Source organism: Propithecus coquereli, unplaced genomic scaffold, assembly GCF_000956105.1.
Source record: "Propithecus coquereli isolate 6110/MARCELLA unplaced genomic scaffold, Pcoq_1.0 Scaffold206, whole genome shotgun sequence".
NCBI classification, from domain to species: domain Eukaryota; kingdom Metazoa; phylum Chordata; class Mammalia; order Primates; family Indriidae; genus Propithecus; species Propithecus coquereli.
In genome coordinates, this window is record NW_012145634.1 from 4,720,721 (window position 1) to 4,746,307 (window position 25,587).

At 40.0% G+C, this 25,587-nt stretch overlaps 1 protein-coding gene across 1 annotated transcript in view; it reads right to left on the reverse strand.

The window, feature by feature from the left end:
- The window catches only part of ADRBK2 (adrenergic, beta, receptor kinase 2), a 131,017-nt gene that overhangs the window by 39,225 nt on the left and 66,205 nt on the right, over positions 1-25,587 (reverse strand). The window contains exons 3-8 of the mRNA XM_012644104.1: positions 23,104-23,177; positions 13,287-13,388; positions 11,444-11,518; positions 7,646-7,707; positions 3,949-4,000; positions 2,013-2,104 (exon numbers count right to left, since the gene is read on the reverse strand). Coding sequence (XP_012499558.1) covers positions 2,013-2,104; positions 3,949-4,000; positions 7,646-7,707; positions 11,444-11,518; positions 13,287-13,388; positions 23,104-23,177 — 457 coding nt within the window. The remainder of the gene's footprint in view (positions 1-2,012; positions 2,105-3,948; positions 4,001-7,645; positions 7,708-11,443; positions 11,519-13,286; positions 13,389-23,103; positions 23,178-25,587) is intronic.

The following is a 25,587-nucleotide window of genomic DNA, read 5'->3' on the forward strand; positions in this document are numbered from 1 at the left end:
AAATCAAGCAATACTTAAGATATTTCTATCATTATATGGATAGAAGTTCCAGTTAAATAAAATAGAAAGTAGACAGATATAAATCAATTCAGTGAGATAAATTTTTTGTATAATGCCGCTGCCTGTTACTACTGGTAATGGGGGGATATTCGTATCATTTTTAGCAGGTAGGAATTGTGAATTCATCAGTGGTCAAGTTTTTGTAAGAGTGTATAGTGCTTAAGAATCCGAAACAGTGACAATCAACAAAATGGGAAGGGAAGGCATGCATTCAAAAGAGCATGTTCTAAGTATTATATTATTGATTTGTTCCTAACTTTTTTTAACTTCAAAATTTTACGGGGGTACAAACATTCAGGTTACATATATTGCTTTTAGACCACCCGAATTGGAGCTTTTAATTTTGATATTTAAGTTATTATATTTCAAACAATAAAAAGAGTCAATAAGATTTTGTTATTTATCATTGGTTAAAGTTAATCGAGAAGAACCAGTTGACAACTTAAGATTTTTGAAAACTTGGAACAAACTTGTATTAAGAAAATAATGACAATTTGTTTGGTATATTCCATAATCACAGATTAAGGAAAACAGGAAGCTTTCCCAGTAGGAGAACAGAAAGCTAAAAGGGAATTATTGCAAGTGTTTTCATACATGTCTCAGGGGCTAAAAATTGTGTGTGTGTAACTATTAATTTAAATTCCTAGTAGATGGAGTACTTTACGTAGCTCAGGTATGCAAGATGGACCATTGTCTCAGTGTTGTGGGACACAGAAAATCTACCTATTTCTTATTGATCATAACTTACATGTTTGAGTTATATAAAAACAGAACTGTTCAAATTTGATATTGTTATCTACTTTTCCTAGAGTTCTTATGATGAGTCAATTGATAATTTGCTTAATTATGAGATCAAATATTGAGAACATATGAAGCTACATGTTCTTTCCTGGCTCTAGATCACCGGGCGACACTGTCCCAGCGCGACTGCAGACTTCAAACTCCTGAGCTCCAGGCATCAGATTCACCCCATATGGGGGCCCAAAGCAGGGCGATGACCGATGGGCACAAATTAGTGAAGGCAAACTGCAGTCCCCAAATACCAAAAGACATGCCAACTGTTCAACATTCCTGAGAACAGGAAGAACTGCCTGGCAGAGTTGTCAGCTCCCAGCCCCAGGAAGTGCCTGAGCAGAGGCTGAGTGACGACTCGTAGGCTATGATGGACCAATTTGTTCTAACACGCCTGCCATTTAATTAAACTTGCAGTTCTGGGTCTATCAAATCATATTCTTCCATTCTCTTGTGCTTTCAAAAACATGTTCACTTAAACTGCTTTTGCTAAAAAAAAAAAAAGAAAAGAAAAGTAAAAAAAGAAATTTCCTACACTTAAGAATTCCACTGTTCACTTTCCAGAAGAGCCGTCTACCTGGCTCAGGTGCACTTAATTTCCTCCCACTGGCCTCCCATAAGGAGAGTTACTGAGGGCAGTGATGGAGCCCATGCTCGCTGGTCACCAGCGGGGCGTCCTCCTCTCCAGCACCCCGGCTACCGGTCTCAGGAATCAACATCTCCCAAAAAGCTGTCACCTAGAACTGCTCCTACTAAATAATAGGTGGATCTTTGCTGAAAAAAAGAAGTCTCTCTTCTGCAAAGAAGAATTCTTTTTGGTACTATCTGACCGGAAGGCTGCATGTAACACGCCCCTAGTTGCCAAGAATCACTTCCAGCTCATCTCTGGATCCCTAGGGCTCCTCGCCCACGCCCTGAACCATGGTGGACACGCAATACGGGGTTATCATTTAACTTCCTGGTTAGCCCTAAGAGGTGAGGTTCTGGCTTATTGCTCTCATCCACCACGCTTCACAAAATACAGCCTATTTCTTTCTGAGGTAAATCATTTCAAAAGCAAGATCATAGGCTTCCACAATTCTATACAGAGATTGTCTTTTGATGCAAACATAAAGTCTTCTTAAAAATTGCAGTAAACTATATGAGCATCGAATGCTTACATTTTTCCAGTGTCTGCTTTCCTGCAACCATATACTTCACCAAATCCTCCTCGTCCAATAATCCTATGCACACTGAAATCATTCATGGTCAGCTGTGAAATCAAAATACAAAATGAAAACTTCAAATTATATTACTATAAAGATTTTTTTCATGAAAACACAGACGGTAATTAAAATAGCAATTCTGACATGGGGATCTCCCCGCTCCACGACTGATTCCTTAAGCTGCAGGATGAAATGTCCGAGGGCGCCAAGACTTTACACAACTTCCCTCAGCTCCACCTCCAAGGTACGAGAGGCACAAAACAGAGGCGCATGGGGAGATGATGGACGGGGAACCAAGCAGCTAAACATTTCTGACACGTGCCCAAGGTGACAGGTTACAAGGTATATACTTTGAAGGCAAGTGAGTGTGAAATTTCAAGCCAAAATGAAAATCAACCTCAGCTACTCTGAAGCCTAAAGTTTGAGAATGATCTAAAAACTGCGAGAACTGTCAGGGTTAAAAAACATAAGAGTCCAGGCCAGGGGCATCTATGTTTTCCTAACAGTGGGCCGTATGATCAGAAATCACAACAGATGCAGGCCATGTGAGCCTTGTATCGACAGCACCGGTGAACACAGAGGGCTCATGCTGACCACGTGAGCGTGAAACAAGACTAAATGTGAGTCAAGTCTGTAAAGAGGCTTTATTCATAAGCACTATCTCAGCAATGCCCCATTTCGTAAGTAGATTTAACGTGTTAAATGGTACAAAGATGAATAGTGCATCCTATGTTCGTGACAAGAGGCCGTTAGACAACAGCAAATGCCTACTGCTTTTCCAATCCTGGCAAGTGAAGAATGAGGCTGTTTAAGGGTTCCCCCAAACAACCCTTAAACATCGTATCGGCATCACATAAGCCTGCATCGGGGCCACAGACTTCACGTTTGATGCTCAGAGTCCACAAGGACACAAAATCCGCTGAAGGGGAAGCACGAGAAAGATCCGGAACAGACATAAAGGATTTTTTAAAATGTGTGTTATGGGCCTCTTGCTTCTAAATCCTGCCAGGAAATATGATGGATGAGGGGGATGTGGTTGTTAAAAAAACAACAACAAAAAAGCCTTATGGCTTCTCCACTCGTTGGCTAAGGGCAAGTGCAAAAAAAAAAAAAAAAAAAAAATCAAACAAAAGCTCTTCTTCCAACAATACCATTCAAGTAAAATCTAAGAAAAAAAAACAGTCCGGTTGATTCTTTTGCCCAGTCGCAAGCCTGGGTGAAAGGAGAATGAGAAAGGGAAGTGAAGAGAGGCTGCACCAAGACGTGCGCGTTCTAAAAGCGGAGTCGCGATTTGCCCCAGAATGGCCAACATCGAAAGCCAAAAGAGATGAAACGCGAAGGAGATATGTTAGCAAGTGGCCTGCATTTGAAGATCGCTTTTATCATTTTCACAACAATAAAAAGGAAGACGAAACCTTGGTCTGATAAAAGACGCCATCATTTTTATTATTATACACAATTTTTATTATTACATGTAATAAATAGGAAAGAGAAAAGGAACTTTCCAAGAATAGCAAAAGATAAGGACTTTATCTTTAGTAGGGGAATTATATTACAAGGAAAAAAAAGTTGGGGAATTATATTACGTAAAAGATTTGTATTTTTACTGCTATTTTCATTAAAGGGTCAATTACTGCTTAAAATATCCTTTATTACATAAATAAGCACATTCTTTTTCATTTACTAACCATATTCTTACATGAATATTAGAAAGAAGTAAAACTCTAGTTATTTACCATTGAGAATGGGAGGGGAATGTTTGGTAGGAAAGACATCTGTTCAGGCAGTGCACCCTTTGGGAGCATGTTCCCGAACAAAGTATTTTCTCACGAGGTTAAGCCAGAGGAAGTTTTTATTTAAAGAAAGAAAAAAAGAAAAAGACGATACTCACATGAATGTTTAATTCGACATTTTTCCACTGACAAAATCTAGTGAACTTGTCGCTAAAAAAGAATACAAATAATTACTGAAAAGTTAAATATCAAATTAACTAGATTTGTAGAACAACATTGTAATATAAAATAGAGTTGCACTACTTGTGGTGCTTCTCAAATAGAGTAAGTTTTCTTACACATTTTTTTTTACAAAGCATTCATCAGTATCCATGGCTTTATTTTATGATTCAAATGAAAGAGCTCACGTTTCTCCTTTAATTGTCGTGTGCTATGGTAACACTTTTATCTGAACCAGCATAGTCCAATAGGAAGATAACAGGAGACACAGATATAATTTATATATTTTCGTAACTCAATACATCAAAAAATTATTATTTCGACATGCAATCAAGTCTTTGAAATCTTGTGTGTATTTTGCACTTAAAGCACATTTTAATTTAGACTAGTTACATTTCAAGTGCTTGATAGCTATATGTGGCTAGTGGTGACCGTATTGGAAAGCACAGCTCTAAATGATAAAAAATTAATGTTTAAACAGTTATAAGAGTAGCAAACACTTAAATAGTGCTTACCATATGCCAGGCCCTACTCATTTATTCTTCCTAAAAACTCTAAGACCAGGCACTATTTTGGTCTCTATTTTACAGTCGAGAAAACCAAGGCATCAAAATATTCAATGGCTTGGCCAAGGTCAGGCGGTGAGAGAGTGGGTGGAGCTGGATTTGAACCCAGACCAATAGGCTCCAGAGCATCTTCTTAATCAAAGTTTAGTATGGCCTCTCGAAAGTGCGATAACACAGAAGAGAAACCCTCGGGCTAGAATCCCAGGATGGATAAGCTGCACTGCTCCGATAACGCTCCCACAATTCACTCAACAGCTCGATCAGTGTTTTCGTCATCCATGGAGAAAAATATCTATCCAATTTCTATTTAATAAAGACATGATTTTAATTACTTTTTTTATTAATGAGCAACATATCTGTAAGGCGTTTGTTTTAAAAAAGATTTTCAAAGGAAATGCATTCTAGATTGAATACTTCTTAAAAGCGGAGAACATTCTTAGTGATGGGTGGACCTCATCTATCCCTGGCACGATTCCTTACGCAGACACAGGATCTGGGGTTCTTATAATGAATGAGGAAGCAAAAAAGAAACAAAGAGAGGAAAGGAGGGAGGGAGGGAGTTAGTTTTTATGACGTGCAAGTTCCAGGTACTTACCAGCTTTATAATAGAATGCCTTAAGACATCCAAATATCGAAATTCTCTGGGGGCTTCATTTAAGAGGGCTTTTAGAAATAACCATCTTTTACAAATATCTCTGGGGCTAATAATCAAATTGAAAATCAAACGCGGAAGGATTCTCTGTAACTACGCAGCATCTTTTTTCAATAAATCTAAAGTGACTTTTAAAGAGTGCTTCGCTGATCCCCCTCACATCTATGAGGGTCGGTAAAGTAAAAGTATATTTTGAGAGTTTCTGAGAATTATTTCAAACCGTTTTTAAAAGCACGGTGCACGCAAAAGGCAAAACCACGCAGGTGCACTCTGCATTTATAAAGCCACGACCGGTCTTTGAAACGCGCTTGCCCTCTTTTCTCTCGGATCCTGGGGTTCATAGATGGCGATGCGGATGGGGATCGGACACGTTTTACACCAGCTGAGGAGGGTCAGCCAACCAGGAAGAGAGAAGTGCCCACACATTTTGCCCACTGAGGATGGATTTGCTGTCGCAAGTTCCTCTTTAGGAAGCACAGATGGCCCCAGGACTGAGCATCTGGGCTCAGTCTGGCCTCCATCAGGGTCACTTGGGCACTATTCCTAATCCACAGCTGGTTACTGGACGGGCATTCTTGACAGAAGAGGAACTGGGGCAGAGGACAAAGCCTTGGCAGTTACGGGGCTTCAGAGAGCCAGAGCCCTTGCGGACAACTTAAAAGGACCTCACAGAGAAGACGAGAGGTTACGACGCAGTGAGGTGGGGTAGAATAAACGTGTTTAACTCTGATTCCTGACTCAGTCTTTGTCCTGCTGAGCAGCGGAAGTTCACTGCCTGAACTAGGCAAGGGAAATCCTACTCCTCCCCGATTCACCCTGACCTAGAACTTAGCCCCATCCCTGCTTGCATCTCAGAGGGTGGAGAGAAACGCCCCGCCCCCACACACAACTTCCTCTTTGCTATCCTGTTGCAAGGTGGCCACCCAGAAATTGCTTTAACCATGTGGCCCTTGAGTGTGCCACGTCCTGATGATGTCAAAGGCTACGTGACCATATTTATAGAAGGCCCATGCTTTTCAAAACCAAAACTGCAAACTCATAACCTGAATGGTTTTTTTTTTCTAATTTGAGAATGCATTAACATAAAAAGAGTTGCAAAAGTATAAAAATTAACACACCAACTTTAAAAATAATTTATTTACGTAAAATCATAACGGCTTCAGAAAATACAGGGTGGTTGCTTGCCTAAAGTGCAAACAGCTTCCCTCGTATTTCCTGGGACAATATGAAATGACTAACACAGTGAGGGAAAATGCAGTTAGAAAACATGAGGGAGGAACCCCTTCCCCACTTTTCATTACCATCCCCACCTCTCCTCTCTCCCCCAGGGATCACATAAAAGCTAGGCTGCCCCAAGAGTTGGGAAAGGTCAGATTTTAGAACCCACAGCAATGGGGATGACCCAGGCCTCAGCTGCAACTCAGCCCTGAGCCACCAACCTACCCCCTCTGTTTGATGCTGCTGCTTTTTGGCAAAGCGTCTGCGACTATTCAGAAGAGTGCAATCATTTGCACAAATATTAGTTTCCCAAAGTATTTGACTCTACTCCAGGATAAAATTATCTCTTGAACTCCAGTAGAATCACAACACAACTTTTTTTTTTTTAATTGCTTTAGTTCTGTGAATATGTGAAGAAAACTGCAGTAAAGTAGCATTTGTTCTTAAAGTGCAATTACTGAGCAGCTGCACGCAGCTCCGGCGATGGGACACAATCATCATGTCGATTGTCTAGAAATTAGCTGAGTTTATGGAGAAGAGTACAATCAGTGTCAAGGCAGATGCTGTTTTAGAAAAGTCCAATTCCGATGGTGCATCACCACGTGGCATATTCAAGAATTGACCAGTAGGTGCCCGAGAAGCTGAACATTTTTATAGGTGTCATTGAAAAACTTCAGAATATTTATTACATAGCAAACACGCTCTACAGTTTGAGTAACCCAAAGGGACATATTTATTAGGTTTTTTAATAATGTACGTGATCACAGACACACACTGGCCTATGCTATTACGTTTTGTTACTACATAAAGTATTAAGTTCAGGCTGGTCCCACTTTGGGAGATCTGAGTCCAAAATCCAAACAAACGGGCCAGGTAAGGTAGAGGCATGCTTGCATTGGCACAGGTCTCCCAGGGAGATACTTTTCCAAAATTGAGGTTCCCTAGTCTATTTAAATTTTAGACCATAATTAAGCTAAAGAACTGAAGGTCAAAGAGATGTTGAGATATACGAGATATACAAACCCTAAAATTATAAAGTATTGAGGAAAGAGTCTAACGCAAAGATTGGCACATAGTATATAGTCAAGAAATACCTGTTGAATGAATACATTAACACGCATTTTAAGGACAGCACTTACTGAGTAAAGGAGGTAAATCTACGCAATACAAAATTTTATATTTATGCATAAAGTTTCATACCTTTCCATAAATTTTTGAAAAATGTCACCTCGAAGACTTTCACAAATTTCTTCAATGTATGGCTGGAAACGATAGAAAAGAAATCCCACGCTGTATAAATAGGAACTTATTAAAGGGAAAAACACAAACCAGTGAGACTCGGCCTAGGCGAGGTTCCCAATGACACACTCCAGAGTGTCTCATCTTCAGACTTGCCCTTCTCGGTGCTTGTCTCATCGTCACTAATAGATTCATCATCGCAATTACTTATTTCATAGTTACCTACCTTGAGACTCCATGAAGAGAGGGACGAGTCTGCCCTGTTCGCCATTGTATTCCTCTTGCCTGGCACGGCTCCTGGCAAGTCACGGACACTTCTTAAATGACCAGGGCTGGCTCCATGGAGGTGCGACTCAGAAGAGCCCAGTGCCGGCTCTAACGCTCTCCTGTCACCGTCATGAAACTCTGAATAATTTTTGAACTAGGCACCCTGCGTTTTCATTTTGCACTAGGCCCTGTGAGTTATGTAGCACATCTTGGAAACTATTAAAAGCTGGGTGTTAGCACCAAGTTTTAAAAACTTAAAGCTAATGGATCCACGGAGTTATTCTATCTCTTAGAGTCGCAGAGCTAAAGGTTACCACAGAGGAAGAGTTAATCCCACTCTTCGTCTCGCACATAAGGAGACTGTAGGATGGTGGCAGGTGCATTCCCAAGGTCTCTGAGCAGGTTCCTGGGCAAACTGGGACTCAGGGAGGGCTCCTGGCTCACATACACAGCGTTCTTCTCCACGTGGAAAACACCTACGATCTACTTCGATTTTCAAGCCACCTTACACAACACCAAATAAACAGTATACACTTTTCTATGTGATGAACTTTAAACCAAGAACTACAAAAATATCAAGTGCCAATATTTTGCAGTTTAGCCTAGAGTCAATTAGATAGTTTTGGAAAATATCTTGATACTCTAAACTTGTTGAATGATCCAAATGTAACATTTTCTGGGTGTTTACAGATCATCCTGAAAGTTTACAGAAAAGGACTAGATCCTGGAACAGTCCTGATCAAGCGACAAGAGTGAGAAGTCTGCAGAAGCTGCAGTGACCAAACACGGCAGGAAGGCAGCCACGGCTCTTCTGGGAGCCACACTTTCCACAGGAGAAAACACGCCGGCCTGACAGCCAGCAAGGGAGCTGAGCCCACCTCTGCCACCTCGCAGGGCTACCCCTGTGCTGGGGAGGGCACGGGGACTGGTTGCTAAAGCCACGCGGACTTTGTTCCCTCCTTCCCCTACTAGGGGAAGCTGAACTGTCTCTCTCTTAAGTTCTTTCCAGCTCTGAAACCCTATGACACCTCAAAGACGTGTGAACGATCCAATTCTTCTACAACTCTCAAGAGGTTCAAAAGACTTCCAAAGACAAAACAGCTCATATGGTCAAAGATCTTTACAAAGAAAAGGCTACATTTATATGTCGCGTATTTTCTATTTATAAGAACTATTATGTTAATTATTTTAATAATATTTTTCTTTCATATTTTATCTAATATCTCAGACTTCTAATAAAGTAAAAGACGAATGTCGCTGGGAATTCTTAAGGCTACATATAATGCACCCCATTGCCACTCTGCAGCAGAAGGAACCACAAAACATGCTCGGTAAGCAGTACAAAAGCCAGAGTTCGACAGTGGGATCGGGAGCAGACTACTTCCCCTCTCTGATCCTCAGTTCCCCTAATGGGTAAAAGGGGACAGTCATACTAATTTGCAAGGCCATCATGAGAATTAAATAAGATTAGGAATGTTGAATGCTGAGCACAGGGCCTGGCACATTTTAGGGACCCAAACACCAGCCGGGGCCCTTTCCAACCCCCGCCCCCCACCCAAGGGACCTATGTAGTTACTTATTTCTAAAGGCGACTTGCAAGCAAAATGAATTTAATGAAAAACATCTTGTATTTACTGTCAGAGAATTTGTGTTTCACTACAGACTTCAACCAACTTTGCTGGGTAATGTGCCTCTATAAACAGGACATCCAAACATATAACTTTCACTTATAATATTGTCACTATCTTTTGACAATAAATGTTACACTGAATTGCACTAATACACAATGAACTTAATTATTTTCTTCACTTTTGAAATAAGAACACCACCCATTCTATATCAATTTTATGAGAATACTATTTCCATTCGTTTTTTTAAGTGAACAAATCAGTAAAGTATTTTTAAAAGATACACTGAAGAAATAACTCCTAAATAAATGAAAGAATCTTAAGTCGTTTTTGTATCTCGCCTAGATCAATTTTTCAGGGCTATTTATGCTACAGGAAAAGTTAAAAATCAGAGTTGAAAAATCCATGTGTTACGAGGTACAGTTTAGCAATGTTCCATGTAATTGACTACAACGCTATGTGCCATGGCAAAGTCAGTTGAAAACTGAAATTCTGACACTAAAATATCACAGAGTCAACAAAAAGCAGATACTCACATTGCACTCTCTGAATATGCAAACAGAATTTGTGACAGTGGCTAACATGTGTGGAGCACTGTGATAGACACACCCAGGGCAAAGCCACTCAAGTGTCCCTTTCTCACTGAATCCTCAGGACCCTCCTTTGAGGGACAGCCCACTGTTGCCGCCACTTCACAGATGAAAAAACTGAAGTTAGGAAGGTGCAGACGCTTGCCCAGGGTCCCCCAGCTATGGCTCTGAGATCTAAACCCAGGTCAGGTCATTGAATTTCAGAGTCCAAGCTTATAACCTACTAGACTATACAGATAAGCCCTGCATTTTATGAAAGGCCATCTAATTATTTTGGCAGAAAGGTAACACCCTATTTGTTATTATCCAAGTGCTCTAAGAGCCAAATTAGTATCTGCTCTGTAGAATAATCAAATTCATTTTGCATAAATAAATACTATCAAGTCAAAAGTCAGATTACCTCACTGTTAGTGACTGAATAATCCAGGAAAAGGATAAATTAATTATTTCCATGTATGAAAATCATTACGTTGCTCAATGGCATTGTATCATATTCCTTATAATTCATAGAAACAGAAAAAGTACATTATCTATTTGAGAATCTGACTGTCCTTGCAAACCACTATCACCTCGACGGAAAAGAAAGGATGGAAAAGGCTTTTGGGAGGAGATAAAACCATTAAATCTAAAGAAAACACACAGGCCTATTAGTTAAGAATTTGGTTTTTCAAGTCTTGTCATTGAAATCTATATGACTGGATTGTGTTCAGGATACGAGTAGTCTACACACCTATTATGTACTCATGATAATTACAAATTAAAAAAAAATAAAAAAATAAATAAAAATAAAGATACGAATGGCCAAGGTAAAATACAATTCCTCAGTCGTGACTCAAAGGTCATTCAAACATTCACGCTTGATTCTTGAAAATAAATCTGATTTTATCCAAAGAATAATCACTGCAAGTATCAACACCCTGGCAATACAAAATAAATCTTGCAAAGTCCTTGCTCATCAAAGCTATCAGAATGTCAAATGGGAAAAAATTTTCTTCTTTGATATCTTATCTTGATTGATTTCTAGAACATAATGTTACTAGAAAGCTCTGGTGGCCTTTTTGAGGAAACCCTTTATGAAGCATGTTGGTAGAAAATCGCATTTCAATGAGAAGACAAGCCATATTCAACTTCAGTTGTTCCAGATAAACCTCCAGATAAGAACACAGTCTTACAAATCGATTCCTCTAGCGCGTTCGCACATGCAAAAAGAAATGTCACCAAGGTCAACTGTGAAGCAAAATAGATACATTTATTCTGAAATAATTTTATCTTACCTGAAAAAGAGTTGATGTCACTTGTTTCTTGGATAGATGACTTTGTACATGTTCTACAGCTTGCTTTGAGAATGGCTTTCAAAAATCAAAAATATTTTTTAATGATAAAATATAACAGACCCCTGTATATTACATAATATCACAATAGATGATTTATCATAACAATTACTAAACAGCAACCTATGGTAATTATATTAGTGAGCATTCTTTGAAAATCTATTGCATATTTACAGGCAATCCAAGCCAATGCTTGTTTCTCTGGGCATCCACAGTTCTTAGGTACACCATACCCAGGGGGGACCTGATTTGCATTCCAGCTCCCCAAGAGTTCAAGGGCACTGTGATAATAAAGTGTAAAGCATCCTATTATCACCTGATTAAATATATACATCCCTTTATTAGCTGATAATGGGGTTTCAAAAATGTAAAATTTCTACTCCATAAGAGAAATCGAATCCACGAAAATACACCTAAGAATTAAATGCCAGGCTTACAAAGCCAAGCCGGAGTTATAAAGGGCTCTAGGGTTAGGGAAGTCTTGCTGTAACCACAGCAGAGAGGAACTGGGGCAAAAAGAATGGAGCTTCCACTGACAAAAATTGTAAAATGCATCCTCCCCCACCTCCACCAAAACTTCCAATTGTATCTTCTTTAATAATGCACAATAAGAAGAAAGGCTTAAAAATCACATCATATGACTAGAAACCCTCTCAATTGCTGAAATGCATAAAAACCAAGTTTACAGAGGCTTTCCCACTGAACAGCTGGCATTCCCCAACGGGTCATTACTCCCCAGCAAGGCAGCAAGGCACAGAGCACGGAGGACTAATTCTAGCTCAGGAATTCTTTCGTCCCCAAGCGAGGTGGGTCCAAAGAACAATGAAGCAATGCTACGAAAGATGTCATCGTTAGCCACCGTTATTCGAATGTCAGAAAGAACTGTAAATGACACGATAAACATAGAAGCACTAAAATATATAATTGTCACGACCAGTGGCAGCCATCCAATTGGACCTTCTGCGATGACGGGAATGTTGCGTATCTGTGCCACGTGATACAGAAGCCACTGGGCACGTGTGGCTACTGAACACTGGAAACGTGGCTCATGAGGAACTGAGGGATGACATTTTTAATCTCATTTGATTTGAATTAATTTAAATTTAAACAGCCACATGTGGTTAGTGTCTACTGTAGTGGGAGAGCAGGCCAGAATGGTTAGGCCACTCCTTTGGAAAACGGTCCTAATGTAGTGATAGTACGTGGTAAATTTTCATTACTAATTATTCCACTTACTCCTGGTGGAATGATTTTCTAGGAATCTAGTGGATCCTAATGACTGACGTAGAATGTTTGTCCGATTTACAAGGAAAAAAATATATATTTCAACCATTATTTAACTATTAATGAAAAAAATTAACATAATTATAATCCTCATTATTAATTCAAAGAAACCTTTTAAGATTTATATTTACCCAATGTTAGACTAGCCTAATTGTTAAAGTATAGCTAAATTATTATAAAAATAATAAACTAATTTTCTTTAGAAACTCTAGAATTGAGACTAACCTTTTTCTTCAATTGATCCAAATTAACTATCTGATTTTGTCAATTTTTGCAATGAAAGTTTCGGCTTTTGGAAATATACTAAGTACACAGGAAGCGACAGGTATTGCGTCGGCATTACCAGGAAACAAATGACAAAACAGAAGAAATGAATTCCATCCTGGAGACGCATTTTTACACTTTCAAACGTCTTTCCGCTGTCTTGCTTTCATTCTAGAAACACTGAACATGATCTCATATTTACCAGTCCTACAGCACTCGGATGAGAAGAGATACTCACGTGGGAACAGGCAAGGAGCTCCTTCATGATATAGGCATCGTAAATCTGTCGGCTTCTACAAAGGCGATCTTCCTCATTGTCAAGCTTCTCGTATTCTTTTATCTAGATGTTTTAAAAGTTATCATTGTTAGGTTACGTCTTCCTAGCAATTTACCTTATTAAGAGATATTATTAGCCCAGACAGAAACCACTACCACATGAGATAAAGCAAATTACTGGACTGGCCATTCCACAGGAGACCACTACTTCTAATGTTGTCATGATGAAGTTGAAATCATTTAAATTCAACTAGAAACACACACATGGATTTTTTTTCCCTAGGATGAATCTCATCACTTAACTGTAGGAACATAATATTGGGAAACAAATATTGCCATGGTTACGATTATCTTACAATGCGCAAGTCATGGACCATGTGTCCTTGCCAACTCTCCTCTCCAAAGCACAAATAATTTCAATTTGGCCGTAATTCAGTTCTGAGAGTTAGCATAGAGATTGTTCTCACTCAAGTACAGTGTTCCAAATCTAACGGGAGAAAAAAGAAATTGCCAGGATTCCTGCAAAGAGATTTTTAAAAATCAACTAAAGCAAATAAGCATTTCAGAAAGGAATGAATCCATAGATGGAAACGCTCGCTTTTTAGGTTGGAACCTCACCTGTGCTATAAAAGTATTAACAGAAAGGTGACTTCAAATGGTATATTTTGCTATGCTTAGGTATACCTAAGTAACCTGCCCTAGGTTAAGATAAGCTAAATAACGGGGGAGATGAGTATGTCAATCACTGAGGTCCCTTATGAGCCACAGGGGGGCCAGCTGGTTCACACACTGAGAAATCACTGGGAACATCTTACTATCCTGAAAGATCATCAGTGTTACACTGTGACGGCCACAATTCACACTTCTCTTCCTGCCAGTGCTTAGAATGGAGTCTTCTCGGAAAAGATAATAAAACCTGCTGTGAAAGCAGGTAGACTGGGGTAGGCTGATACCCCACCAAGAGGAAAAGACTGTCTCAGTGAAGAATCAACCCAGTAATGTTGGCATAGCCAAGGACCAGGGCTTAAGCATCCTGTCAACTTAGGAGAACAAGTCTAAAGAGTGCACACACCATGCTATATGCAAACATGGCGTCTGCATCTGCAAATGTAATTCTGCAAAGTAACAGAAGCCAGACTCCAAAATCCAAAGTAGACTCAGAAAATAAACAAAAGAGTTTCAGCTTCATTGATTCCTTTTGTTGTGTTTTGTTTTAGGCAGATCCCAAGGTTAATGTCAGAATGCTAGGATAGAAAGGTAGACTGTTACTAAACCAAAGGCAAAAATGTCTGCCTCAACTGGCGATTCCACAGGAAGCAACCTCAAGGAATAATGAGTCTTTATGGAATCCCTGAAAACAAGTGTAATGAAATGTAAGTCTACGTTTCAGGAAGCACAGAAAGCAAATTGACACTTGGTTAAACAAATGTTCATTCTATGGGAGTTTCCGTGAACCGTCAAATTCTGACTATACAGACAATTCTCAGAACGAATGACTACTCTGAGCCACAATACTGTCTTTACCAAGAGCCTTGAGGCTTATAAACTCCAACTTGAACAACAGAAAAGGTAACTCTTAGTAGGCAAAGTATCCGTGGCTGTATTCAGAACTCACTTTCTGTTATCAGTAAGACCACTGATTAAAGAACATGTATAATAGTTACCTGTCAATTAGCTCTAAACAGGATGTCCTTATGGCAGCATATATGTAGCAAATGCCACTTCTGATTCTGGCAGTTTGGTTGTCCAGGTAACCTGAACAGGGAAAGGTCTAAGTTCAAGGTGAAAAGTCTTGCCTACTGCAGGACAGGGAATTACTGCCATCAGCAGTAAACATTCACTGAGCATGTAGTCCCTTTCTGCTGCGGTAGTTACACAGCTCACAGCTGAACATGCACCTAAATGACCTGACCCCTAAGAGCAAGCATTTTTGGTCCACAGCTGCCACGGTCTCCACTTTCTCCCCCACTGCTTGTTCCGCCACCCACTCCACCGAGAGGGTCTAGTAACCCTTGCCCAATCCAAGGCTCTCTCCTCCGCCTTCTCAGTGGCACTCAACTCAGTTGTCCACTCCTGTCTTCTTTAAAACCTTCTTCTCTGGTTTCTGTGATCTACTCTCTCCAGAGGCTTGCCGCACAGGCTCCTCTTTCTCAGTCTCCTTTAGTAGTTCTTCCTCCTCTGCTTGACTTCTAAATATTGACTTACCTAAGAGCGCGGTGCTGGGGTGCCCCTTTTCACTAAGCCATGTCCTCCTTAGGTAAAGCTAATGAGTCCTGCACTTTCAAATACCAACTCTATTCTGATGACTGAATCTAGACCTCTAAGACTTACTTTCTACCCCTGAGCTCCAGATTCTAAATATCCAACTACCTACTTGACATTTCCAGTTGAATATCTAGAAAGCATCTCAACTCAAATGTAACACGTCCAAACACAACTCTTAATCTCTGCGTCCTCTGTGCTCCAACCAAACAGGCTCCTCCCCCAGTCTTCTCTATCACAAAAGCAAGTAAAACCATCCTCCCAGTTTCTTAAGTCAAAAAATGAATAATCATCATTGATTCCACTCTTTTGCCCACATCACTGCCACCACCACCCCCTACATACAATTCATCAGCAAATCATGTTTGCTTTACATTAAAACCATATCACAAACCCAGGCTCTGCTTCTGGTAAGAGTCAAATGCTGCCTAACAGAACAATCCTCCTGAGATAACAGCTACAAATTCTGCACATATATAAAACACAGCTACATATTGGCATTGGAGAGTGACCAAAAGTACACAGATAATGAAGAAAAGGCAACAGACAGAAGCTGTAAGAGAGGATACTCCTAAAAATAAAGAGACATAGAATGGGAGCTCCAAAATTCTATGTATAAATTCTGTCAAAAGCCCTGGTAGACCCAATAATGACACATGAGCGTGGCAGACCCTAGTAGCCTGGCTATGTCTTAAATAACTGAATAAGATTCAGCTGCTACCCACTGCAGAGAAGACAGACCTTAAAGTTTGAGTGAGCCAAATTAATTGTCTACTACAATAAAAAAAAATTAATATCATTTGGAGGAGCATAACAGAGTTTGGAGTATCTACAATATATCAATCATAATGTTCAATATACAATCGAATATTATTCTACATATGAAGAAACAGGAAAATGTGACCCATATGCAAGAAAACAGACCATCAGTGAAAATCAATCCAAGATGATCCAGATGTTGGAATTATCAGACAAGAATCATAAAGCAGCTATCATAACTGGACATAACAAAAAGAATATTAACAGAAAATATTCATGTAATGAATAAAAAAATAGGAAACAGTGCAGAAAAATAGTAACTATGAAAAGAACCAAATGGAAATTTTAGAAGTAAAACATATAACATCCGAAATAAAACATTCAATGGATCAACATAATGGCAGACTAGAGATGCCAAAAGAAAAAGTCAATGAACTGGAATATAGATTCATAGAAATTATCCAATCTGAAGAAAAGAAAAAAATGTTGGGGGAAAAATTGAATAGGGCATCTGAGATATATAGGATACTATCCAAAGATTAAACATGCATATAATCAGAGAGGAAAGAAAGATTGAGGTAGGAAAAAAATTCTTTAAAAAATAACGGCCCTAATTTTCCCAGATTTGGTGAAAGATATAAATGTACAGATTCAAGAAATTCAGCAAACCATATAAAGGCTAAATACAATATCTAAAATTACTCCACTAAAAAGCAAAAATTGTCAAAATGAGGAAGAAAATAGCCAGGACACTTTTGTATCTGTCTAAAAGAAACAAGTAGAAAGATGGAAAAAGATGTATCATGAAAACAGTAAGCACAAGAAAACTGAAGTGGCTATGCCTATATTAACGTCCAGTGAAGCCGATTTCAAGACAAAGAATATTACCAGAGACAAAGAGGGACATTTCACATGGAAAGACGTAACACTCATAAATGTATATGCACCTAATAACAGAGCTTCAAAATACATGGAGAAAATTGACAGAACAAAAGAAGTTATTCTTTTGTACATTCGACAATCAGATTTGAAGGTTTTAATGCCCTTCCATCAGCAACTGCTAGAACAACTAGACATAAAATCAGTAGAGATGTAGACGATCTATCACATCAACCACTTTGACCTAACTGATATTTACAAAACACTACACCTAACACTTCCCTGTTTTAAATTTCCCGTGGGCTTTAGACAAAATCTAATTTGTTACTCTGACCCTCAAAACCCCGTCTCTTTCTTCAACCTGATCGTACCTCACAACACCTGCCACACCCCACCCCCAACACAACTATGCCACACTAGTTGTCTTTCAGTTTCTCAAACATGCCAAGTTCTTTCGTGCCATGTTAGGGGCTCTGTCGTAGCCATGACTTCAGCCCCAAATTACTTCCTCCTCCCTCTGCTCTCAATCTTCAAAAGACTTGCCTCCTCGACACTCGAGTCTCTGTCTAAATGCCACCTCCTCAGACAGTCTTTGACCCATCACTCTAAAATGGCCACCACGTCACAATACATCACACTGAGTTTAGAGTCTGTTTTGAGTCATTGCATAACAGTTATTACTTCTGGATACATTTCCTGTTTCTTTACTTATTATTTGTTCATTGTCTTTTCTCTCAAACAGAACTTAAGCTCAAGGACAGCAAGGACATTGTTCATCTAAACAATGCCTGCACAAGATTGGTGTTTAATACAAATTGGTTGAATGAGTGAAAAAAAAAATTCTATATAGTAACTTTACCTCTGGTCTTATGTTTATTTTCTCTTTTCTATGATTTATTTTTAAAGGTAGGTATAATATAAATATGTTTACAAGCTGCTCCAATATATAACTGGAGCAAGAAGTGTATAGATCTATACACTGAGCAGTAACTACATGTTAGGTGCTGTTGTAAGTGTGTTGCATATATATATATATACAAGCACCCTACGAGACAGGTACTTTCATCACCCTAATTCTTAGCCGAGGAAACCCAGGTAGAGAGAAGTTAAATTGCTTGCCCACGTTTATGAAGCTTACAAGTAGTATAGTCCAAATCTAAACCAGGGCAGTCTGAGTTTAAAGCTGGAATTCTTACTACTATGTTACACAGCTTCCTACATACCTGACCAACACGTTATAGATATTGCAGTCTAGAAAGTCACTGTTCACTGTTCGGACTTCACAATTAGAGTGTCGAGTAAGCAGGAGATGAGACTAACCTCATGGGCATTAAGTCCCCACACCGCGAGCGTCTCAGTACGGGGACGGTGTCTGGTGCAGTGTCTGTAAACTCAGGGTCTGACACAAGGTAGATGCTTCGGGCTTTGCCGAACGACTTGCCCGATGTCCCACGGCAAGGGAGAGGCACAGCTGCACTAGATCCCAGCCGGGCCTTCTACTGAGGAGTCCAATTACGGTCAAGATAAAAACCCTGATGACACACATGTAAGCAGCAAGCACAAGGTAAGTGTGACCTGAGCACAACAGACACAGACAGCGTAAGAGTCAGTGGACTAAGCCGTCACAGAGGACAGGAACAGCTGCACGAACAGATTTGCTAGAAAATGTGGAGGTTTTCCACTTTGAGAAAATTGAAGTCAGGCTTTTGACAAGCCCAGGAGCAGCATTCTAGGCCGGCAAAAGGACTCAGTAAGAAGGAACAGGCGTGGGTCCAGGGAATGCTGGTTGGTGAGGTTCGCCAACGTGGAAGTTCTACGTAAGAAGGTAGATAAAGATACAGCGGGAAAGGTAGCTGATAAGTAAAGTAGAGACATCCGAATGCCAGGCTAAGCCATTAGGGCTTTAAAACACAGGAAATGGGTAACTGTTAAAAGTTTGGGGACGCAGGAAAGTGGAAATGCAATGTACAAAGTGTACACTTCAAGTAGCTGACAACATGGTTTTGTATGGACTGGGGTCATAAAACCACCGGAAATTAAAGAATCTGCTGGAATGACAAAACCAAGGGATCGGAGGAGAATTACTGATAACTTCAGCGTGTACAGGTTCTACTGATTTACAGAACCGCACGTGAGCCCCGAGGAGGGACGGCTGCCGAGGAGCTTTGCAAGCAGCATCCTCCGGGGCGGCATCCGATGCGGCAGATCCGTCCCGTGCCAGGAGAGCGGTGAGAAGAGCTGGGGAGGAGCCAACAGACGGAAACACCAACGTCTGAAGTTCAAGTAGAAACACAGCAGCAGGAGTTACCGCCACTTTTTGAAGCAAAGTGTGAAAAATACCAAGTTCTCACATATATTAATAGACCAGTAAGAAAGGAATATCCCTCCAATTTTCAAATGTGCATAAAGATTACTAGTATCAGGCTGAATCACGCTATGCTTCCCCTGGACCGTTTAAAATGCTTTACCCTACAGACACATCGTGCTAATAATAATAGCATGTATCATTTCTTAAATATATTTTAATTTAAAGTATTTCCAAATTTCTATTTTAATTCTTCTTTGACCTATAAATTATTTAGACTTGTATTCATTACCAAGCAGTTAAGAATTTCTTAGTTAACTCTGACATTAAAGTCGAACTTAATTCTATTGTGGTCAGAGAATACACAAGGAGCACTCTCAGCCTTCTATATCCTTATTAATTTTTTGTCTGTTCTATAAGCTCTCGAAGGGTGTGTGTTAATATCTTCCGCTAGAATTACAGATTCGTCTTATTTATTTCTGTCAATTTTTGCTTTATATACTTTAAAGTTATGTCATTTGTAACATCCAGATTTCAGGTTGTGATATCTTTCTGTTGGACTGACCCTTGATCATTAGGCAATATCTCTCTTTATTTCAGAGCATTACCATGCGGTTTATCAGATATTAGCGTAGTTATACCAGCTTTGCTTTGGTTAGTGTTTCTATTACATATTCTGTTCCATCCTTCTATTTTAAGTATATCTCTTAAAAAGCAGTCTATAGTAGAGTTTTGGTTGTTTATCTAGTCTGAAAAACTTTGTCTTTTTACTTGGAGTATTTAGTCCACTTATATTAAATGTAATCATTTAAATAGATTTATAGCTACTATCTTACTCTGTTTTCAATTTGACATACCTATTTTATGTCTGCCTTTTGTTCCTTTTTTGCCTTTTTGTTGATTAATCAAATATTATTTTATTCAATTTTTCCCTCTTTTAGCTTGTTGGATATAGAGTCATGCTTCACTTAATGGGGATACATTCTGAGAAAAACGTCATTAGGCAATTTTGTCATTATGTGAACATCATAGAGTGTACGTAAGTACCTAAACTGAAACAGGATAGCCTGCTACACACCTATGCTATCTGGTGTAGCCTGTTGCTCCTAGGCTGCAAACCTGTGCAGCATGTTACTAAATACTGTAGGCAATTATAACACAATGTATATCTAAACATAGAAAAGTTACAGTAAAAATACAGTGTTAGAATCTTATAGAAGCTCTGTCCGGTAGTGGTCCATTGTTGACCAAAACATCATTATTCAGCACATGACTGTACACACTGTTCTTATAATATGCATTTTTTATCCATTCCAATCCAGTGCAAACTATGACTTATGCTAATCCCCCCAATAATCCTAGAACCTTAAGATAACTTCTTTAACCTCTCCTGCTTTTTGTGCTATTGTCATGCATTTTAATCCCACATACATTCTAAGCTCTAGAAACATGACGTTACTGTCAACATTCATTTATCTTTTACATATACATTTACCCTTCATCATGGTCTTCATCCCTTTCTGCATCTCCATCTGGGATCATTTTCTTTCTGCCCACAGTATTTAGTATTTCTTGTCATGCAGGTCCACAACTGACAAATTCCCTCATTTTTGGCTTTCTGAATATATCTTTATTTCACTTTCATTTTTGAAGGAAATTTTTGCTGGGAATGGAATTCTAGGTTGGCAGTTTTTATGTTTCTCTCCTTTAAAGATAGACATTTCATTGCCTTTTTTTTTTTTTTTTTCATATCTCTTAAGATGTCACAGTCAGTCAAATTGTTGCTCCTATGAAAGTAATGTGTCTTCCCCACCCCTCACCCCGGCTGTTTTTAAGATTTGGTATTCTTTGTCATAAGTTTCCATAGTCTTATACTGATGGGCAAAGATATGTTTCCTTTGTGTTCATTTTGCTTAGGGCTGTCTAACTTTTGAATCTATAAGCTGATGTCTTTCATCACTTTGTAAAATTCTTAGTATTATGTCCTCAAATATTGCTTTTGACCTATTCTCTTTCTTCTCTTCCTGGGACTCTAATTCCACAAGTATTAGACCCTTCAAGCATGTCCTGTATGTCTTTAATGCTCCTATATTTTTTTTCTATTTTTTTTCCTCTGTGCTACAATTTGAGATTATCTACAGACCTACCTTCCTATTTTGTCTTGTATTACAAGCAATCTGCTACTGAAACTAACTATTAAATCCTAATTTCAAATATTGTACTTTCTGTTCTAGCAGGTCTATTTGAGTCCTCATAATAAATTCAAATTATCCTGAAATTAACTCTCCCTCCCTCTATTTTGTCCATCTTTTCCTCTATTTCCTTGAACATATTATTCACAGTTATTTTAAAGTAACTGGCAGCTAATTCCAATGTCTGATCCATCTGCTGGTCTGCTTCTACTGCCTTGTTTTGAGTCCCATGATCTGGCCTCTTAGCATGTCTAATAATGCTTTAACTGCATGCTGAACACTATGGAGTCTGTATATAATATTATCTTCTACCTGCAAAAAAGACAGACAGGGCTCTCCCTCTACTCTGTTAAGTAGGTAAGGAGGAGGCTCCTCACCCAAAGAGAGAACGAGCTGGGTGCATTTGCCATTTTTGCAGGCCCAGTGCGCCTCTGTCCCGACCCCGTTTCCAAGGCCTGGCCCTCCGCGGAGTTCAACGGGAGATCTTTGTCTCCTCAGCGCCAGAGTCAGCACTGACCTTGAGAAGTCTTCGGCTCAGCTCTTTGGCCCCCAGCCCTGCTCAGCTTCCAACCTCAGCATGTGTCTCGAGAGGACGTACCCCTCTAGCACACTGGGGGTTCCTCCAGTCTCATTTCTTTTTATAATTCTAGCCTCAGAAACCTCCTCTGTCTCTTCTGTCTTCCAGAAGCAGCCAAGCCTGGGTTCTCCTTTGCCTCCTGCAGCCAGAACCAACAGCCGCCCCGTGGAAAGTGGCTGCGGATCTTGAGTGCCGCCGGCCAGTCCCTCCAGGGCTTTCATCTCCTGCCCTCATGGGTCTAAGCGCTGTGAGGCCGTGGGAGATTTCAATGTGCCTTCCAGAAAATTCTGGCTCTCTTCAGCCCCTCTCCAACCTCAGATTTCACCATATGCCTTGTGGGGAAAACTAATCGTGCATTTGAACGCCTCTCCATACTCCCCTAAGTCTCCCATTTGTCATTCCAGTGTGACCAGAAAACTTTGGCTGGTTTCCCTTTCAAACCCGGTGGCAGTCCCCTGCCTCCGCGCACACCTCCAGCGCCAGCGCGCTTCCACAGAAATCAAAACGGCTGGCAGTCCCCAGCATTCCACCAAAGGACTCTCCCTTCCCTGGGATTTTCGTCCAGCTGTTCCTCATTGCTTCAGTGGCACTCCGACGCACTTGAGGACATGATTTTTATCACACGCTCAGCTTTGTGTAGACGCTGTTAGCATCTCCGATAAACTCGATGCTGCATTTTGTGCTACTAGTTACCTTCGATGCATTTCTAAATATTTATAAGACATTTAGTAGTCTTAATATTTTCCAAAGTACAGTTTCAATATGCTTTTGAAAGCAAAGCATCAGTAAAACGGTTACTTCTTACCTCTTCATAAAACTTCACCTGAGGTACAGCTTCATTAATTTCATTCAAACAAAAATCTTTAAATAGCAAGAAACCTAAAGGAAAAGAATAAAAAATTTCAGGGTGGGCAGTCAATTGAAATTTTATCCCACAGGGTGTTTTCCAAATATTGTGTTTATATATACACCTCTTCCTCCCCTACCTTTAAAAAAAAAATGGATTTCAAGAAGCTAATTATTAATATACTCTAGAAGGAAATACTCCAGGTAAAAGAGCAGCACATACCTGGCTCCTGGCTTCGGGGTTTCTTCTCATTCACACACACCCCCCACTTTCTAAGAAGGCATGGGCCAGTGGCCACCACCACTGGCACACGCGTCACTACAGTGAGCAAAATAGCAACCAAAGAAACAAGAGGTACAGGTAGAATGGAAATGTTGGTAAGAGTCACCATGGAGCTAATAAATATTATGCCCTTAGAAACAGGACTGAACTCCCCCAAAAGACAGAACTTTCACAACCTGCCCAGCCCTTTCTCTCCCTACTCACTCATTACTCCCAAGTCTCCACCAGGGCAGATTCGCCATTCCCAGGTCATTCTTTGTGCCTTTGCAACTGCATGCCTCACCTTTAAACAATCGATGCCTTGTGCCTAGACTAGTGCCCCCTTCTCTACAGCTCAGAAACTCCCCACATAACCTTCAGAATTGGATTCAAGAGCTGCCTTTGCTCTGAAGTCCGCTATAGTGAGACAGACTCTATTCCACAGTGCCTCGGCCTGGTACACAGCAGGAGGTCAATAAATGTGTGTTAAATGTTTGTTTATGCAGTTTATTTCCAACATGTCTCTGTCAAAATATTTATCACACTGGAATTAAGGATTTATAAGGCTCCCGCCCCATTTGAAAACCTAGTCCCCAGTTTAACACCTGCCATAGTCAAGCCCAGATGAGCAAATGAAGTTGAACAGAACGAGCTGATACCAGGCTGAAGGTAGAAATACTTGCAAGATTATAAAACCCTCAAAAGTCAAAGCACTTAAAGGAAGTCATAGAAGGGAACCGAAGAAAGACTCACAAAAAGTCTAAAATGTAGGGAGGAGGGGGGGGGACCAGAATTCCCCAGGGAGGACCAAGAGAAAGGAAGCAGCTTTGACAAGATTCTAGTTAACGTTAGTATAAGAATCTTGAACTTGTCGGTTACTCCTCCATACGTTCCCCAGGAATTTGGGGAGGAACATGACCTTTGAAAATGATACATGTCCACTGATTCAAACTAGAAGAACATGAATAAGACTAGTAATTAAACAGGCAAGGCCAGACTTCACCCGGGGCAGGAGCAGCACCCTCCTGTGCAGGAACTGCGGTGACGCCACACAAGGAAGGGGGACAGGCAAGCAACAGACACACAGGAAGGAGACCAGTCTCTACCTATCTGCATATTAATATTCACATTTTAAATAAGAGGAATGGTTGTGTCTCCATTTTTATTCATTTCAACATGATTCCTGTTCCTCTTGTCATTTCTTTTTTTGACCCGGGAATCATTCAGAAATGTGTAGTTTCATTTCCAAAAATTTGGGGGTTTTTTCCAGGTATTTTTCAGATATTGATTTCCGTTTAACTCTGTTGTGGTCAAAGAACATGCTCATGTGGTGAGATAACACACTCAATATGATTTTAAGGCTTTTAAATGTATTGAAATTTGATTTGGGCTCCCAAAAACTTGGTCCATCTAGGTGAATACCCCATGGCAAACTTGAAAAAAATTGTGTATTCTGCTCTTGTAAGGTGGAGTTTTTCATTTGAAAGAATAAAAAGGCAATTAAGCCAAGTTGGTTTGATACAGTTGTTCAAGGCCATCATCTGAATCCTTACTAATGTCTGACTACTTCTCCATCATCAACAGAAAAATACTGGAATCCCCACTTGTCATTGTAGATTTGTTCATCTTTTTTTTAGTTTTGTCAGTTTTTGCTTCATGTATTTCTTTTTTCTATTTTTAGAAGAGAAAATTAAAATGAGAATTTGAACGTAGGTGTTTTGATCAAACTAGAGATGTTTTTTGAAACGTCTAAATGACAAAATGAAATAACCCCACACGTGGACCGCTGGCTTTTGAATGCACTTGAGATCAAATTGGAACTCTTCCCCATGGCCTGTCATGCCCTCTGGACTCCAGTCACGATTTTCTTCAGCTGCGTTTTGCACTGCACCCCGAGCTCACTTAGGCCACACTTTGGTACTTTGGCTTCTCAAACACCAACCTCGCTCCCTTCTCCGGCTTCTTTCCTGCTGTGTCCCCACTTCCTCCAGTACCCTTTCCCTGGATCCTCTGGGCCTGACAGCTCGGACCAAATTCCACTTTCCTTAAGGAGAACATCCACGGTTCTCATTCATTCTCATACTCTCTCATCTCTCAACCACACACACACACACACACACACACACACCCCACGCTCTGTCTACAGCACTGTGACCACCAAACATCAGCACATGCGGGTTT